The sequence below is a fragment of the Helianthus annuus genome, chromosome 2 (assembly GCF_002127325.2).
Source record: "Helianthus annuus cultivar XRQ/B chromosome 2, HanXRQr2.0-SUNRISE, whole genome shotgun sequence".
Classification (NCBI taxonomy): domain Eukaryota; kingdom Viridiplantae; phylum Streptophyta; class Magnoliopsida; order Asterales; family Asteraceae; genus Helianthus; species Helianthus annuus.
The window spans coordinates 115,984,399-116,001,869 of record NC_035434.2 but is presented as its reverse complement, the minus strand read 5'-3'; the positions used below and the strand labels follow the sequence as shown (position 1 = coordinate 116,001,869).

Here is a 17,471-nt window from a genome sequence, read left to right as displayed (position 1 = left end):
CTGTTTACGTAGTGTAACATTTTTATCTTTTTATATAAAGTATACCCCTAATCCTAATTTTTTTTTGAGATAACCCTGAATTTTTGGGCCAGCTACGCCACACTGACACTATAACCATCTTTTACTTATAACTATAGTTAGTTTTGAACTTCATTTCCTACTTAATTAGCTAAACACAACCATTCTAAAATAAAAGTTATAATTCAAAGGTTGTAAATGCTCGAGTCTCTCTAACACATGTTTAAAGTTCAAATTCTGAATTCAACTTTCATTATATTCTGTTTTTAACTTTGAATAGTTGAATGTTATTTGTCTAGCAATGTCTTTAGATTAAGTGATGGAATATTTGTATTAGTGGTGAACTTGGATTACTCTCAGAGTACTTCGTTTGATCTAGTAGATGCAAAAAAAAATGCTTGAGATTTATTCTGTTAGTTGTTTAAAAAAAATTGTCTTGCAAATGTCTAGCAAACTGTATTTACCTTATCCCACTTATCAACAAAGCACTGACAACTTTACATACCTTTTCCAATAACAGGTCGTTACAATTAAGGCTGGAGGGTGTGGCTTTATCACGCCACCTCAGTGTCACGTTATGTACACGTCACACAGAAGACCTTAAAGCCTCTTTCTTTAACTTGCAGGGTGTGGTTTAACTACCCACTTTACATTATAGCGCCCCCATTTTGACCAATCACCCCTCGATCAAAGCAATTCACCTTCGTTAACGTGTTGTCGAGACATTGATGGCGCCCCCTTTAAATCGTGCGGTATGGATGGTGACGCCCCGAGGGCGCTATCATCGATGATGTGGCGGGGTAACGCCATGCCAAACCCACCGGCGTAATAAAAAAACTTCAAAACAAGTACTCATTTGCATCAAGTGATACCTAAAGGACTAATATTATAACAATAGCAAAACTGGAAGGGAGTTATTCATAACTTGCCTCGAGAAACCCCCCATCCATCCCTCCCTTGATCCCAAAGATGTCTCACACACACCACAACACAAACACCAAAACAACACTTTACAAGCAACGTACAACCCTACACCACCAACGTACAACCACACACACCCCTCCACTTTGGATTAAACAATTCCCGAACTGAAATAAGCAATTACACTAAATTAGTCCTCTCTTCTACACACCAGATCAGCATACACTTTTTAAGTCGTAACGTACAACTTACTTAAGCTACATGATTCTGGATCCAGCAATTTCTGCTCTGGAAAAAAGAATTACCACAATTTTGGCTGTATTGTAGACTGTCTATATGCTATACACAAATCGTGAATTTTGACCCTATTTTACTTCATATTCTCTTCAAAATTGAACCTAAAATTGTTACGAGCTTCATGATCTCATTATTCAGAAGAATTCGAATCGATTTCCCTTAAATTAGGGTTTCATGATGGTATATAGTGAAGATATTGTTGTTAATCGTCAACAACTAGCAGCAAATTGAACTCATTCTCTTCGATTTTGTTCCGAAATTGTTATGAGCTTCGTGATCTCGTTGCTCTAATCGATTTTTGTTAAGTTAGGGTTTGATAGTTATGTGTAGTGAAGATATTGTTGTTGGTAATCGTCAATAAGCAGCAGATTGAAGTATATTCTCTTCGAATTTGTTCCGAAATTGTTATGAGCTTCGTGATCTCGTTGTCCGAATCGGTTTCTGCTAAGTTAGGGTTTAATGATGCGGTGGAGTGATGTGTAGTGAAGGTATTGTTGTTGTTGTTCATCGTCAACAACAAGCTGTAGGATGAAGTGTGTGTTGAAGGATTGAGGATTTGCGTTGTGGAAATGTCTCCGGTTAAGTTTCTTTTCACGTTTCTGTTCATATCGATCGTGCTATGGCTCCTGTTTATGTAAGTGATCCATCAATTTCTCGCTTTGTTTGATTTCATCAGGTTTTTTGATGTTTAGAGGTTGAATTTTCGAGTTGTTGAGAGTGATATGATCTGCAACTTTGTTTGATTGTGTTAATCGTGTTAGTGCTAGATTTTTGCTGTAATGTTGTGTGAGTGTGATAAGTATAAGTGCAAGTGTGTCATTATTGTGTGATTTTGTTACATGCTTTCATATTGTGAGGTTAAATTGTTAAAGTAATGGCGTGATTTTGAAGTTATTAATAGATGCTAGAGGTGTTTGGATGTGTGTATTGATTAATTAAACAGTTGAAAGTTACAACAATCAGGAGCTGGTTATTTGGCAATTGGCATTATAATACTGTTTTTCGGATAATTAAGACAGGTGTAGTTGGAAGAAAATTGATTATTGAAATAAATATGTAGAATTACGTATGGCTAGCAATAAGCAACTGATTAGAAGATTTTCTAGTTATGATTTTGATTTAGCAGTAATCGCTTTGAAAATGTATATTCAACACCACCATAATCGCCTACATTTTGTAGCCAGATTTTTATGAGGACGACCGCAGGGAGTTTTTTGTTTGACCGTAGAAGGAGCATAGAGTAGCTCGGTAGCTACATGTTATGAGTTGAAATCATCTACACAATTTAGAAATTTTGAGCCCAATCAAAAGTTTATTTCGTTGGTAGTTTTACTTTTCATATTCATTGTCTTTCTATTGAGTGTAAAGGCAAGATATGGTCCAAATATAGCGTAGAAAAATGGTTATTTGTTCATATGCTATGCAGTTAATATCGGTGATATATCGGTTATATTGGTCATATCGGTCCCCTAGTAAAATATCAGTGTCAAATATCGGTACCGATTTTATCATCGATATTTGACCGATATAACCGATATATCACCAATATATCACGGACATATCACTGATGTATCACTGAATTATTGGTGTTAAATTGCTATATATATAAATTCTGCATTATATTAAAATTACCGATATCCCACCGATATCTCACCGAGATAACCTATATCTCAAATATCGGTACTTGACTGACATCCGACATTTTACCGCATTAACTTCATAGTAATCATATGAAAAAGTTAAGATATCTATACCTTACTTATCGGCCTTTTAATGTTGCAAAAGGCATTAGATTTTTCAGATTTATGTTGCATATCAAATTGTTTTGCATCATGCATATCATCGATCCTATTTGTATTTTAGTTGCACTCGAATTTCTCAAGAATACTAAAAGTTGTGTAATTCAATTGTTCTTTGATAAAGGAATGCCCTATTCCTTGATCTCAAAGTCTTATGTCTGATTATACTTTTATAACAGCCTACACTTTACTGCATCAACATTAATAGAAGTTCTAGCTAACTTAACTGAACACCTTATTTCAGATTTGCTTCCAAGTTAGTTGCTTGGATTTTGAGCCGGATCATGAAAGCATCGGTGGCATTTAAAGTTGGTGGATGGAAATGCTTGAGGGATGTTACAATCAAGTTCGAAAAGGTTATTAATCTTACAACAGATGATTTCTTATACGTGCCTCACAGTAGCTTATTGTTATGTTTTGTTTTTATTTTCTTGTTAATGTTGTTTATAAGAGATCAAGTTCATACATGATGATAATTTCATTAATTTACATCTATGTTCTTTTAAATATCCTTTCTGACGTCATTCCTTGATGTTAACGTTGGTAATTTGCAGGGTGCGGTTGAATCTGTTTCAGTTGGTGAAATTAGATTTAGTCTAAGACAATCTTTGGTTAAACTAGGGGTTGGTTTTATGTCTAGAGATCCAAAACTGCAATTGTTGATAAGTGACATAGAAATTGTTACAAGGGCTTCAAACCAAGGGTCAAAGAAAACAGGGTCACAGAAATCTCGTAAGTCCCGCAGTAGCCCAGGCAGAGGAAAGTGGATGGTTGTGGCTAATGTGGCAAGATTCTTATCAATTTCTGTGACGGATTTAGCTGTAAAGGTAAGTTATTTTCAATGAAATTGTTTATGTTTATGACCATTCCCCTTATTGCTTCATTGTATGTTTATGATGAGATATGATTGAAATTACGTGTAAGGAAATATTAAATAGTTAGTAATGAAGATTTAGGAAACATTCTGTTTTATTAATACTGTTTTTTTTCTAATTAACTATTTTAAATTAAGAAATAGAACACGAAAGGGTGAAATAAGAAAAGCGGGAAAAAGAATCACGGGTTCACAGAATTGTGACACGTCACACGTGGCACTACCAACTACCTTTTTTTTATTAGGTATTCGATAATACATCTGTTTCTCTCAAACACAAATTGTGTGTGGATGTGATGATGTTTGCAAAATATCTGTTTCTCAGATTTCTTGCGATGTAATAAAATCAGGAAAAATATGCATGATAATCATAATCATTAGTTGGTGCAAGATTAGGGTTCAACACCGAAGATTCTAGAAAAACCTAAAATGATACTCTTGTGATTACGAAAGAAAAACCTAAAATACTACAAGTTTATTCTAGAAGGGCAAAATGGGTAGTTTCGGAAAGTGGCTAAAAGTTGTTAGTGAGCGGTGGTATAAGTAGTAGTGGAATAATTCACATAGGGATAGGTGAGCGTTTGTTACTGTTCAGTGGCTCCTGCATTTGTGTATGGAGAGAGGGTAAATCCCTGGAAATCGTTTTGAGTCTTGGTATTGTCTCTTTTACTGTTCTATTGCTTACGAGTGCCTGTTGCCATCATGACATCTGGATTATCATCAGTCATTCACTCATGTTTTTTATAACTTTTTTTTTTCTGAATAGCATGAAAGATGTTTGTAAAAGTGCATGATATTTACTTATAACCTTAAAAGTCTTTTGCATTAATAGGTTTCATTTTATTAACTGCTTTTGATTTTATTTAATTTTGGGCAGACACCAAAAGTTACTGTAGAAGTTAAAGATTTGGGAGTTGAGATATCAAAAGACGGTCGGACCAAGCCTTCTATCCTTGTGAAGTTGCAGCTTTTGCCTGTTGTTGTTCATGTGGCTGAACCACGTATCAGTTTTGATCAGTCATCTAGCTTTAGCAATGGTGAAAGCTTTACTGCTGGACAGACATGCTTTGCAAGTATTGAGAAAGCGTCAGCTCCTTTTGTTTGTGAAGAATTTCATCTCTCGAGTGAGTTTGGTCATGATAGGTTGGTTTTCTCTGTTTTTTTATTATATTATTTTCACATAATATAAGTGGTATATCGGTTATCGGTGGTATGAAGTTATATCACCCATATCGGTGGTATATCGGTTATCGGTCCCAAGGTAAAATATCGGTACTGATATTATCGGCGATATTGACCGATATTTGACCTATATATCACCGATTTTACCAATATTGGTGTTTTAAGTTTTAATTGTTAATTGTTAGGGTTTTAAGTCTTAATTAGTTTCTACTTGCTACAATTGTTTTGCAAGTTGCAAAAGGTTAATTTGTTAATGGTAGGAGAGTATACTGAATTGGTAGTGTTAAATTGCTACATATATAAATTCTGTTTGATATTAAAATTACTGATATCACACCACAATAACCTATATCTCAATTCTCAAATAGCGGTCCTTGACCGATATTCGATATTTTACCGCATTAACTGCATAGGATTGAGGAATAATGGGTTCTTACTTCTTATTGATGAAATTCTAGTAGTCACTTGTTTTTCTGCTCTAGGGTTGTTTTATTGAGTAACTTTGTCACAACTTTACAACTTTACGCTTTTTTCCTCTCCCCTCTTTTTCCTGGAGTAAAGATTAAAGCTTTTCTATTTTAAACTTTTGCTGCAGAGAAGCAGGTATTGTAGTGAAAAACGTAGACATTACAATTGGAGAAGTAGCTTTGAACTTAAATGAGGAGCTAATTTCTGGAAAAAAGTCGTCTGACACACAAGTTGACGAACGTTTTCAATCAAATGCTGCTGAATACAACATTAAAAAGCAACGGAATGAAAAATCTGCCCTTTCGGCTGTTACCAAGTATACTTCAATCATTCCTGAAAAGGTTAGGAAGTGCTGTATATTTTAAGTCAAGATCAAAGCTTATAATAATTGGCAAAGTCTCCATCTCTATAATAGGTTTGCGTCACTCTACCGAAGTTGAATGTGAAGTTTGTGCATAAAGAGCACTCTATTGTTATGGAGAATAGCATAATGGGCATCCAGTTAAAGAGTGTGAAGTCTCGATTTGTTGAAGATATTGGGGAAAGCACACGTCTTGATCTTCAGTTAGATTTCAGTGAGATTCATGTATGGGTCTAATCAGTAACGGTTTTTTTTTATCTTTGCCTTAACATTTTTAAATACTGTTCAAAGTTTCATTCTAATGACAGTCTTTGTTATAATATAGCTTCTTAAAGAAGCCGAAAATTCTATGGTCGATATATTGAAGCTTGCTGTTATTTCCTCAGTATACATTCCATTACAGGTACATCTATATGATTTTCACACATTGTTTTGTAGAGCCAGTTTCTTACCTTCCATATTTTTATTTTTTCAGCCTACATCACCTATAAGATCTGAATTTGATGTAAAGCTTGGTGGAACCCAATGCAACTTATATATGGAAAGATTGAAGCCACTGATGAAATTGAGCTCATCTAAGAAGAAAAAGGTGGTGCTTCGAGATGAAAATGTGAACCCGGTGACCGTCCAGTCAAGTGGTTCTAAAACCATTATGTGGACATGCACAGTTTCAGCTCCAGAGATGACTATCGTGCTTTTTAATATAAGTGGATTGCCAATTTATCATGTAAGTGATATATCCTGTCATAGTCCTATTCTTTTTTAGTCTCATTGTCATAAAGTTCTCTTCAAAGGTTGCATGAAGTACAAACTTTTTGCAAAGGAAAAGCAGATTGTTACAAGTTTAGTTATGTCTAATGAATATTCTACTAAGTAGAGGTTGCAAATTGGGCGGGTTGGCTAACAAGTAATATATGGTGTGGTCCGAAATCGTCTGGTTAGGTATTAGAGTTTATTAAACATGAATAGAATAATCTAATTTTGTCCAGATGAAATGATTTAGCAGGTTTTATAGATACACTTTGTGTATCTTCAAGGCTTTTTATTTTGCCCGTTTGATTCGTTATGAGATAAAAGATAACCCGAGACCCCTTCCTATGTAACTGGACTGAAATTGCCACCTCTACTAATATGTTTATGTACCTTTGATGAACATGTTGCATAATATCATTTTAGTAAAGCTCATGTTTTATTTTGGCATTCTTTACTTTCATTGATTTTCAGGGTTGCTCACAGTCCTCACATGTCTTTGCCAACAACATATCTAGTTCAGGCACTGCAGTTCACTTGGAGCTTGGAGAACTGAATTTGCACATGGCAGATGAATATCAGGAATCATTAAGAGAAACCCTTTTCGGCGTGGAAACAAATACCGGTTCGTTACTGCACATAGCAAAAATCAGCCTGGATTGGGGCAAAAAGGAGAAGGACCCACCTCAAGACGATAGTTCAAAGTTGATATTGGTTTTATCGGTTGACATAACTTCCATGAGTTTGAACTTAACTTTCAAACGTGTTCAGTCCTTGCTAGTAACTGCTTTCTTGTTTAAAACACTACTAAAAGCTTCATCCCCATCTGTTAAAACATCACGCGTAGGGCGTTCAACAAAATCATCCGGCAAAGGGATTCGGTTGATTAAATTTAATCTGGAACGTTGCTCGGTTAATCTATGCAGTGACTTAGGCCTGGAAAATGAAGTTATCAATGAACCGAAATCTGTGAATTATGGATCACAAGGTGGGCGTGTTCTTATTAGTGTCTTACCTGATGGGACCCCACGTACTTCAACAATAGCATCAACGGTTTCGAGCGAGCACAAAACGATAAAGTGCAATGTAGGCGTAGATATTTATCATTTTAGTTTGTGCTTGAATAAGGAAAAACAGTCCACTCAGCTGGAGCTTGAAAGAGCTCGATCCGTGTATCAAGAATATTTAGAAGACCACGACTCTGGCACAAAAGTAACATTATTTGACTTACAGAATGCAAAGTTTGTAAGGAGAGCTGGAGGTCTTAAAGAAATAGCTGTTTGCTCGCTTTTTAGTGCCACTGATATTACTGCCAGGTGGGAACCAGATGTCCACTTAGCGTTAATTGACCTAGGGTTACGACTAAAGCTACTGATCGAAAATCAGAAGGAGATCTATTCTAGTAAAGATAATATAGTTCCAAAAGAAGAATCTATGGGGTTATTACAGTCTGAAAAGAATAAAAGAAAAAAGGAATCTCTTTTTGCTATTGATATTGAGATGCTTACTGTAACTGCTGAAGCTGGAGATGGTGTTGAAGCCATGATTCAAGTTCAGTCAATTTTTTCTGAAAACGCACGTATAGGTGTACTTCTTGAAGGACTAATGCTCAGTTTCAACTCGTCAAGAGTGTTTAAAAGTGGCAGGATGCAGATTTCGCGCATACCGGGTGCAAAATCTGAGACAGATGCCAAGTGGGATTGGGTGATTCAAGCATTTGATATACATATTTGCATGCCGTACAGGCTACAGCTGCGTGCTCTTGATGATTCTGTTGAGGAAATGTTGCGAGCGTTAAAGCTCATTACTGCTGCAAAAAAGAAATTAATATTTCCAGTCAAAGAGGTCAAAGAATCTGGTGCAAAGCCTAAAAAGTCGAGTTCTTCAAAAATTGGTTGTGTAAAATTCTTTATTCGTAAGCTGACTGCTGACATTGAAGAAGAGCCGATACAAGGTTGGCTTGATGAACATTATCAACTTTTGAAAAATGAAGCACGTGAACTGGCTGTTCGGTTGACTTTGCTCGAGTCAATTACCACAAAAGGAAAGCAATCTTCAGCAGTTGCTGATGAAGATGATTCTGTTCACAAAGGCACATATCAAATTGGTGGAGAAGAGATTGATTTGCAGGACGCATCATCTGTTGAAAAGCTTAAAGAAGAAATTTATAAACAATCGTTTCGTTCTTATTATCGGGCATGCCAAAAACTTGTAACTACAGAAGGATCTGGTGCGTTTCAGGATGGATTTCAGTCTGGTTTTAAGCTCAGCACCTCAAGAACGTCTCTTTTCTCTATTACTGCAACAGAGCTTGATTTAAGTTTGTCAGCAATCGAAGGTGGTGAAGCTGGAATGATAGATTTTGTACAGAAGCTTGATCCAGTTGCTCTTGAATATAAAATTCCGTTTTCCCGCCTTTATGGATGTAACCTTAATTTGCAGACAGGCTCTCTTGTTATTCAGCTTAGAGACTATACTTATCCACTTCTTGCTGGTACTTCTGGTAAATGTGAGGGCCGGGTTGTTCTTGCTCAACAGGTCAGATTAGAGTTATCTTTTCTTTTTCTCGTCATATTCATTTTCTTTTCTTTTCTTTTCTGTTTTTAGTCAAGGTCGAAATTTTGTCATTTTATACTACAATAATAATCTAATACATTGATCAAATCAAACGATGATAATGTATGCAATAAAAAGTAGACTTTAGATGAATTTTTTAACCTGTTTGACCGAACCCCCTTTAGCCACTTTTTTTTCTTTTTTTTTTTGTTTTTGTTGAGGACAGAAGTAAAGAATGAATAAAAGAAAATGATTCCGAGTTTTCATTGTAGGCAACACCTTTTCAACCCCAAGTTCTGCATGATGTCTATATTGGAAGATGGAGGAAGGTGCAAATGTATCGTTCAGCTAGTGGCACAACTCCACCAATGAAAACATATTTGGACGTACCGTTAATTTTCGAAAAAGGCGAGGTATCTTATGGGGTTGGTTTTGAACCAGCTTTTGCTGATTTAAGCTATGCATTCACAGTAGCTTTACGTCGGGCTAACTTAAGTGTCAGAAACCCAAATGCTTCCAATATTACACCCCCGAAAAAAGAAAAAAGCTTGCCGTGGTGGGATGAGATGAGAAATTATATCCATGGAAAAGCCACACTGTGTTTTTCCGAAAGCACATTTCATCTTCTTGCTACAACTGATCCATATGAAAAAAATGATCAACTTCAAATTTCTTCGGGGTATATGGAACTCAGACACTCGGATGGGCGTGTAGATGTTTCAGCAAAGGACTTCAAGATGTTTACAAGCAGTTTGGAGAATTTGCTTCGGAATTCAACGATTAAACCACCATCTGGTACACGTGGCGCGTTTCTAGTGGCTCCCAGCTTTACTCTTGAGGTTACAATGGACTGGGAATGTGAGTCGGGCAATCCACTCAACCACTATTTATTTGCACTTCCTTCGGAACGTGTCGCTCGTGATAAGATATACGATCCTTTCAGATCTACTTCACTATCGCTGAGGTGGAATTTCTCTCTCAGACCCATCATGTCTCTTTCACAGTCCTCCAGTAATGGCTATGCTGCATTTGATGCAGCTTTGCATGATTCATCTAAATTGAAAAACGATTCGGTTAATTCACCAACTTTAAACGTTGGTCCTCATGATTTTGCTTGGCTCCTAAGGTTCTGGAACTTGAACTACAATCCTCCTCATAAATTGCGATACTTCTCTCGATGGCCTCGTTTTGGTGTCCCGAGAATTCCAAGATCTGGTAATCTTTCATTAGACAAGGTCATGACAGAATTTATGTTCCGGATTGACTCAACTCCAACTGTTTTAAGACATATGTCGTTGGATGACAATGATCCAGCTAAAGGATTGACATTTAAGATAACAAAGTTGAAATACGAAATGTGTTACAGTCGTGGTAAGCAAAAGTATACATTTGAGAGCAAACGTGAAATCCTCGATTCTGTTTATCAGGGTCTCGATCTTCATATGCCTAAAGTATTTCTTAATAAAGATGATTCCACAAGTGTTATCAAAGTTGTTCAAATGACGAGAAAAGGCTCAAAATCTTCGTCCACTGACAGAGTTGTAAACGAAAACGGTGGTAATAGTAGAACTACTACAGAACGACATCGTGATGATGGATTTTTGTTGTCTTCTGATTATTTTACAATCAGAAGGCAATCACCAAACGCAGATCCAGCTAGATTGCTTGCATGGCAAGAAGCTGGAAGAAGAAATTCTGAAATGACATATGTTAGGTCAGAATTTGAAAATGGAAGTGAGAGTGACGAACAAGCAAGATCTGATCACAGTGAGGATGACGGTTATAATGTGGTGATAGCTGATAACTGTCAACGAATCTTTGTCTATGGATTGAAGCTACTATGGACAATTGAAAACAGAAATGCTGTTTGGTCATGGGTTGGTGAATTATCTAAAGCATTTGCACCTTCAAAACCTTCTCCTTCTCGTCAGTATGCCCAGCGGAAGCTTCTAGAAGGGAATCAAGCACAATATGTAAAGGAATCTTCTCATGAAGATGTTTCAAAGAACCCTTCTGTTGGTCAAGCTGCAAGTTCTTCTAAACAAAAGGAGGCATCAGGGTCAAATCCGTCTTCAGCAAATTCTACTAAAGTAGACAGTCAATCGTTTGGGGCTATTGGTACAAAACCATATTCATCTGATCACATATACGGGTTGTTATCCTTTTATGTAAGATTTTAATCCTTTTTTCTGGTTAATCGATAGACAAACATGGATTTGATGACTCCGATGAAGAGGGCACTCGCCGTTTCATGGTAAATGTTATCGAGCCACAATTCAATCTTCACTCTGAAGATGCCAATGTAAGTTGTTAAGGTGTTAGAACTGTGTTTCTTTAGCAAAGTATATCAATTAATCATTTTTTAATGGTTAACAGGGAAGATTTTTGCTTGCTGCTATTAGTGGAAGGGTTTTAGCTCGGTCATTCCATGCAGTTCTTAACGTTGGTATAGAGATGATCAAACAAGCGCTCGGGAGTGGAGACGTGAATAATCCGGAATCCCAACCTGAATTAACATGGAATCGTATGGAACTATCGGTAATGTTGGAACATGTGCAGGCTCATGTGGCTCCAACTGATGTTGATCCAGGGGCTGGACTTCAATGGTTACCAAAGATTCGTAGAAACTCCCAAAAAATACAGCGCACTGGGGCCCTTCTTGAAAGAGTATTTATGCCATGTGATATGTACTTTCGCTACACCAGACACAAAGGCGGAACAACAGATTTAAAGGTGTGTTTCTGTATGATACACACACTATTTTGTTTATAGTCTTCGTAGTTGATAAATTTCTGTATTGCAGGTTAAACCTTTGAAAGAACTTGCATTCAATTCTCAAAATATAACAGCGACCATGACGTCTCGCCAGTTTCAAGTTATGCTTGATGTTTTGACCAATCTTCTCTTTGCCAGGCTTCCCAAGTACGAATATACCCATTTATTTTTTAGCACTCTCAACAATGAAGTCTCTATTCTAGTTCACTATATTTAGATATCTGACTGTCGTATTTGAATGCGAGAAGATGAATTTTTTCTTTGTACTTTGGCCATTTGACTGAAGTTTGTAATTCAGGCCTAGGAGAAGTAGTCTTCCGAAATCAGCAGAAGATGATGATGACATTGAGGAAGAAGCAGATGAAGTGGTTCCCGATGGTGTTGAAGAGGTAGAGTTAGAACGAGTCAACCTTGAACAGAAAGAACGCGCCCGGAACTTGCTTTTTGACGATATTCGGAAGCTTTCCCTGTTTATTGATACTTCTGGAGATGCACATTCAGAGAAGGAAGGGAATCTTTGGATGATAACTGGTGGAAGATCCACATTGGTAAGAGGCAATATGCGAATTTTGTTTTTGATTTATAAGTAAGAATGCTAAAAGCTTACATCTACAGGTGCATAGACTGAGGAAAGAGCTGGTAAATGCACAAAAATCTAGAAAGATGGCTGCTGCTTCTTTTAGGATGGCTATGCAGAAAGCTGCACAATTTCGACTTATGGAGAAAGAGAAGAATAAAAGCCCTTCATGTGCTATGCGCATATCTCTGCAAATCAACAAAGTCGTTTGGGGAATGTTTGTGGATGGCAAAGCTTTTGCCGAAGCTGAGATAAATGACATGGTAATAAGTCTGACTCTTATCTTTAACTACAGAATGGGCATTTTTCATGATTTTTTACCTACTTTTTTTCTGATATTTAATGATGAATCTAGTGAAACATCTTGTTGTTTGCAGAAATATGATTTTGACAGAGACTATAAAGATGTTGGTCTTGCTAGGTTCACAACAAAGTACTTTGTGGTGAGAAATTGCCTGCCTAATGCAAAATCTGACATGCTTCTGTCAGCATGGAATCCTCCTCCTGAATGGGGCAAGTATGTAACTTTTTTTTTTCAGAGTATTATTGCATATGCTTGAACTCGGTGATTATATTACACTTCATGTCTGCGGCTGCAGAAAAGTGATGCTTCGGGTAGATGCAAAACAAGGAGCTCCAAAGGATGGCAACTCACCTATTGAATTATTCCAGGTTAAAACTTCCACACACTGCTTAATATAAGTTGTATCAAGAATTAGATATAGTCAATCTTAATGATCTTGGTGAACTTTTAAGGTCAAAACTGACCCTACCTATGCCTGTTCTTACCACAAAAGAATTAGGTTCCTTAAATCTTGTAACTTTGGATACTATAATAAGTATGATGTGAGTGGGCCGATGTGTGCAGAGTTTCTATTTCTTACATAATTTTACATTAAGGTTTAAACCTATACTAAACTACTAACAAGTCCACATGTCTAGCAAACCTGTCCATTCGAGCATGTGCAAGTCAGAAGCAGAACAAAGTCAAATCTTCTAATAGACGCATAGAGCATGTAGTTACAAACTTACAATGATCATTGATCTTGCAGTGACATAATAAACATCTTTATCAATACCCAGTTAACCAACACACTTATTATCCATGGTTGACATGCTTATCATCTTGTACTGATTAAAGCTATCGTTTGATCCTTAAAGGTGGATATTTACCCGCTGAAAATTCATTTGACTGAGCAAATGTATAGAATGATGTGGGGGTACTTTTTCCCAGAAGAGGAGCAAGATAGTCAACGTCGCCAGGTTAAGTGTTTTTTCCATTTTTATAATAAAATAATTATTGTGTTTAATTATGAGTACGAAAATTGTTTTACTTCAACACACAGGAAGTTTGGAAGGTGTCAACTACTTCTGGTTTAAGAAGAGCAAAAAAGGTTTCCACTGTAAATGAGGCTTCTTCATCAAACAGTCAGTCAACAAAAGAATTAGAGGGGTCCCGAAGCAATCATTCTTCCACCCATTCTGATTCCATTCATGTGAGTTTTTACTGACATGTTAAATTATAAGGTATGTGAAGTGTAGATACATATTATCATATTAGAATTTATTGTTGATGATCATGTAGGGATCGAAGGGGCAGAATGGGAAAACCACATCACCTGAGTTCGGGCGATGTTCTTCATTTGATAGAACATGCGAAGAATCTGTAGCAGAATCTGTTACTAATGAACTTATGCTACAAATGCAATCTTCGAGTCTCCCTGCATTAAAGATTGAATCAGTTGGAAGCGTTGAGCAGTTGGACGAATCAAGTAAAACTAAATCTAAAACTGCAAAAACTGGTCGTTCTTCTCAAGAAGAAAAGAAGTTAGGTAAACCAAATGACGAGAAGAGGTCTAGGCCAAGGGTTATGCGGGAATTCCATAATATCAAGATAAGCCAGGTCTGTCAGTTGTACAAGGACTGAACTCTTTATATTATTAATTTATTATCATCTAATGTTTTTTCCATACTATGTTAACAAATCTTGTTTCATTGTATTGGAACAGGTTGAACTGCTAGTGACTTATGAAGGGTCTAGATTTGCTGTAAGTGATCTAAGGTTGCTTATGGATACGTTTCATCGTGTTGAATTTACTGGTACCTGGAGAAGGCTGTTCTCAAGAGTTAAAAAACATATAATATGGGGGGTTCTCAAATCCGTCACTGGAATGCAGGTAATGAATAATGTTTATTATTAAAAAAAGCATGAAGTTTATAATTTTTTTAAAGAGTAAAATGCCATTTTCGTCCTGAGGTTTGGTCAGGTTTGCGACTTTCGTCCAAAGGTTTGTTTTTCCTCATCTGGATCCAAAAGGTTTAAAATCTTGCCGTTTTCATCCGTCTCATTAACTCCATTCATTTTTCTCCATTAAGTCGGGGGTATTTTCGTTCTTTTTGTTAACTTAAAGGGCAATTTGGACTTTTTCACTTCACTTTATGTACAATCATTTAGCATAATGTGAAAAAGACCGAATTGCCCTTTAAGTTAACATAAAAGACGGAAATACACCTGACTCAGCGGAGAAAAATGGATGGAGTTAAAGCGCCGGATGAAAACGGCAAGATTTCAAACCTTTTAAATCCCGATGTGGAAAAAGAAACCTTTGAACGAAAGTCGTAAAACTGACCAAATCTCATGGACGAAATGACATTTTACTCTATTTTAAAAGTAAAAACATATAACATAATTCAATTGCTGCAGGGTAACAAGTTCAAAGATAGGTTACGTGGTCATGGAAAAGAAACAATGGTGTCTGGTATCCCTACAACCGATCTGAATCTTAGTGACAGTGATGGCGGTGGTCCTAGCAGTAAAGCCGATCAGGTTCCTATAACTTGGCCTAAACGGCCTCCTGAGGGTGCGGGAGATGGATTTGTGACCTCGATCAGAGGATTATTCCACTCTCAGCGGCGCAAGGCTAAGGCCTTTGTGCTGAGAACAATGAGAGGCGAGGGAGAAAACGATCAAATGGGTGGTGGTGACTGGAGTGAAAGTGATACAGAATATTCTCCGTTTGCCAGACAGTTAACCATAACTACTAGGAAACTCATTCGACGCCACACTAAAAAGCTTCGTGTCAAGAAAGGTCCGTCCACTTGTCATATTCTCCATAAAAAAATTGTGAATGTTAACAACTTGATTACTTTCATGTGGTATTGGAAATTGCCACCCTTTCAATAACCCGGGTTCTATTGTTGATGATCAGGTATACCTCCACAGCAACGAGATTCATCACTTCCATCTTCACCAGTAGAAACCACGCCATATGAAAGCAACTCTTCTAGTGAATCTGATCCTTATGAGGATTTTCTTGAATACAAGGCTGCTGAAGAAAAATCACCACCTTTGTCTTAACCCGACCCAATCAAAACCCAACCCACGATGAACATCGTTGGTTTTGCTGCAACGCCTTGCCTATGCTTCATAGGTAAGGCTGAGTTTTTGTATCGTCAAAAGCAGGTTTGACCATTGGTATAGCTATATATATACAAGGATTATGAGAGTTGTATATAAAATTGGGCTCTAAGCCATCAAGAGTTTGGTGATGAACATCCATGAATGTGATTTGTATATTTAAGATGGAAATAAAGGTGGTAATAGTGGTATAATTATCGTTATATTTTTTTGTTGTCTACGTTATGATTTCAAAAATTAATTTGCAAGGCTGGATAACCTTATTTTCTACGTGAAAATGCCACCCTAAATAGACGTCGAAGTTATTATTTGAGAGTTGGGCCATAGGGTAAAAACCAAATAATGAAAAGAGAAAATGACTAAATATATATTTTTTTTTCATATTTATGTGTGTATTTTTTAGATTTATATATAAAGATGTGTAAGAAGCTCACGTTTTAGATTTATATTTTATAAAGATGTGTAAGAAGCTCACGTCAATAGTTACGACTTAGGCTATAGGGTGACCACCGTGACCCTCCACATAGGTACCACATCATCCATCTTTAATCCATTATTCAAAACCACTACCCCCTTTATTTTTGTTAATTTGTTTTTGTCTTAAAATTATCAAATGGGAGGGTCGTGGTAATCGTGGTTTAATCCATGGGAACCACCATCAATCAAGGAGGGCGATGGTATACCATTTAATTAATGATCCTATGTGGAAATAATGTTTCAATCCATGACCCCCACACCCCATAGCCTTAGGTGAAACCATTATCACGTATGCACGTCGGTTATCGTACTTTATTCTATCATTACTGGCTAAAAATCATGTTGTACATTGCTGATGAGATTGGTGAGCTATGTTCGTGCAAAAGATCAACTCGTCTAAAGTATGTCTACTTAAGATATAGTTAGTTCATAATTTTATAACTCATTTGAATACATCCAGATTGAAGATAATAAATAGACAGAGAAATCCTCGTTATCTATTAGTTGTTTTTCATAGGGGAAAGATCAGATCAGATAAGAAATGAGGTTTTTAGGGAAAGATTAGGAGTGACTAGTATATCAGATAAGATTAAGGAGATGAGATTGAGATGATTTGGGCATGTGAAGCGGAGGCAAACGACGGCACCAGTTAGAGTAGTGGAAACTCTTACTGGGGGGGGGGGGGAGAGGAAGAGGCAGACCGAAACTGACATGTGATGAGCAGATTAGGCATGATTTACTAGAGTTGCAACTTTCTGAGGACACGGTCCAAGAAAGGACTTCGTGGAGGCGTAAGATTAGGGTTAAGGACTTCTAGAGGATATTACAGTAAGGTCTTAGGTGTACTTTAGGGACGTAGGTTTTCCCATCATTTAAGTGACTTTACCGGTGATTGCCTTCTTGTGTTTATGCCCAAATGACGTTGCATGCTATTATACATGATTATATTGTCACTCTGATCACTTTCTTGGTATTGGTGACTTCTTTTTTCTATATTC

At 36.8% G+C, this 17,471-nt stretch overlaps 1 protein-coding gene across 1 annotated transcript; it reads left to right on the top strand.

Moving 5' to 3' along the window:
• The first annotated feature begins 1,628 nt into the window (after positions 1-1,628).
• LOC110920003 (protein SABRE) lies at positions 1,629-16,201 on the top strand. The gene is made up of 23 exons (XM_022164252.2): positions 1,629-1,870; positions 3,280-3,391; positions 3,590-3,862; positions 4,787-5,052; positions 5,687-5,900; positions 5,975-6,145; positions 6,246-6,323; positions 6,396-6,647; positions 7,145-9,208; positions 9,499-11,344; positions 11,431-11,528; positions 11,603-11,959; positions 12,030-12,148; positions 12,300-12,549; positions 12,617-12,841; positions 12,956-13,095; positions 13,178-13,250; positions 13,740-13,841; positions 13,925-14,074; positions 14,164-14,481; positions 14,588-14,755; positions 15,283-15,667; positions 15,788-16,201. The coding sequence occupies exons 1-23, from the start codon at positions 1,806-1,808 to the stop codon at positions 15,934-15,936; spliced, it is 7,875 nt and encodes a 2,624-aa protein (XP_022019944.1). The 5' UTR covers positions 1,629-1,805; the 3' UTR covers positions 15,937-16,201.
• The last annotated feature ends 1,270 nt before the right edge of the window (positions 16,202-17,471 follow it).

Coding starts and splice junctions, on each gene's coding strand:
- LOC110920003 (XM_022164252.2), top strand. CDS start 1,806: ATGTCTCCGGTTAAGTTTCTTTTCACGTTTCTGTTCATATCGATCGTG. Junction 6,648..7,144: donor GTGGATTGCCAATTTATCAT/GTAAGTGATATA, acceptor ATTGATTTTCAG/GGTTGCTCACAGTCCTCACA. Junction 14,756..15,282: donor AATCCGTCACTGGAATGCAG/GTAATGAATAAT, acceptor CAATTGCTGCAG/GGTAACAAGTTCAAAGATAG.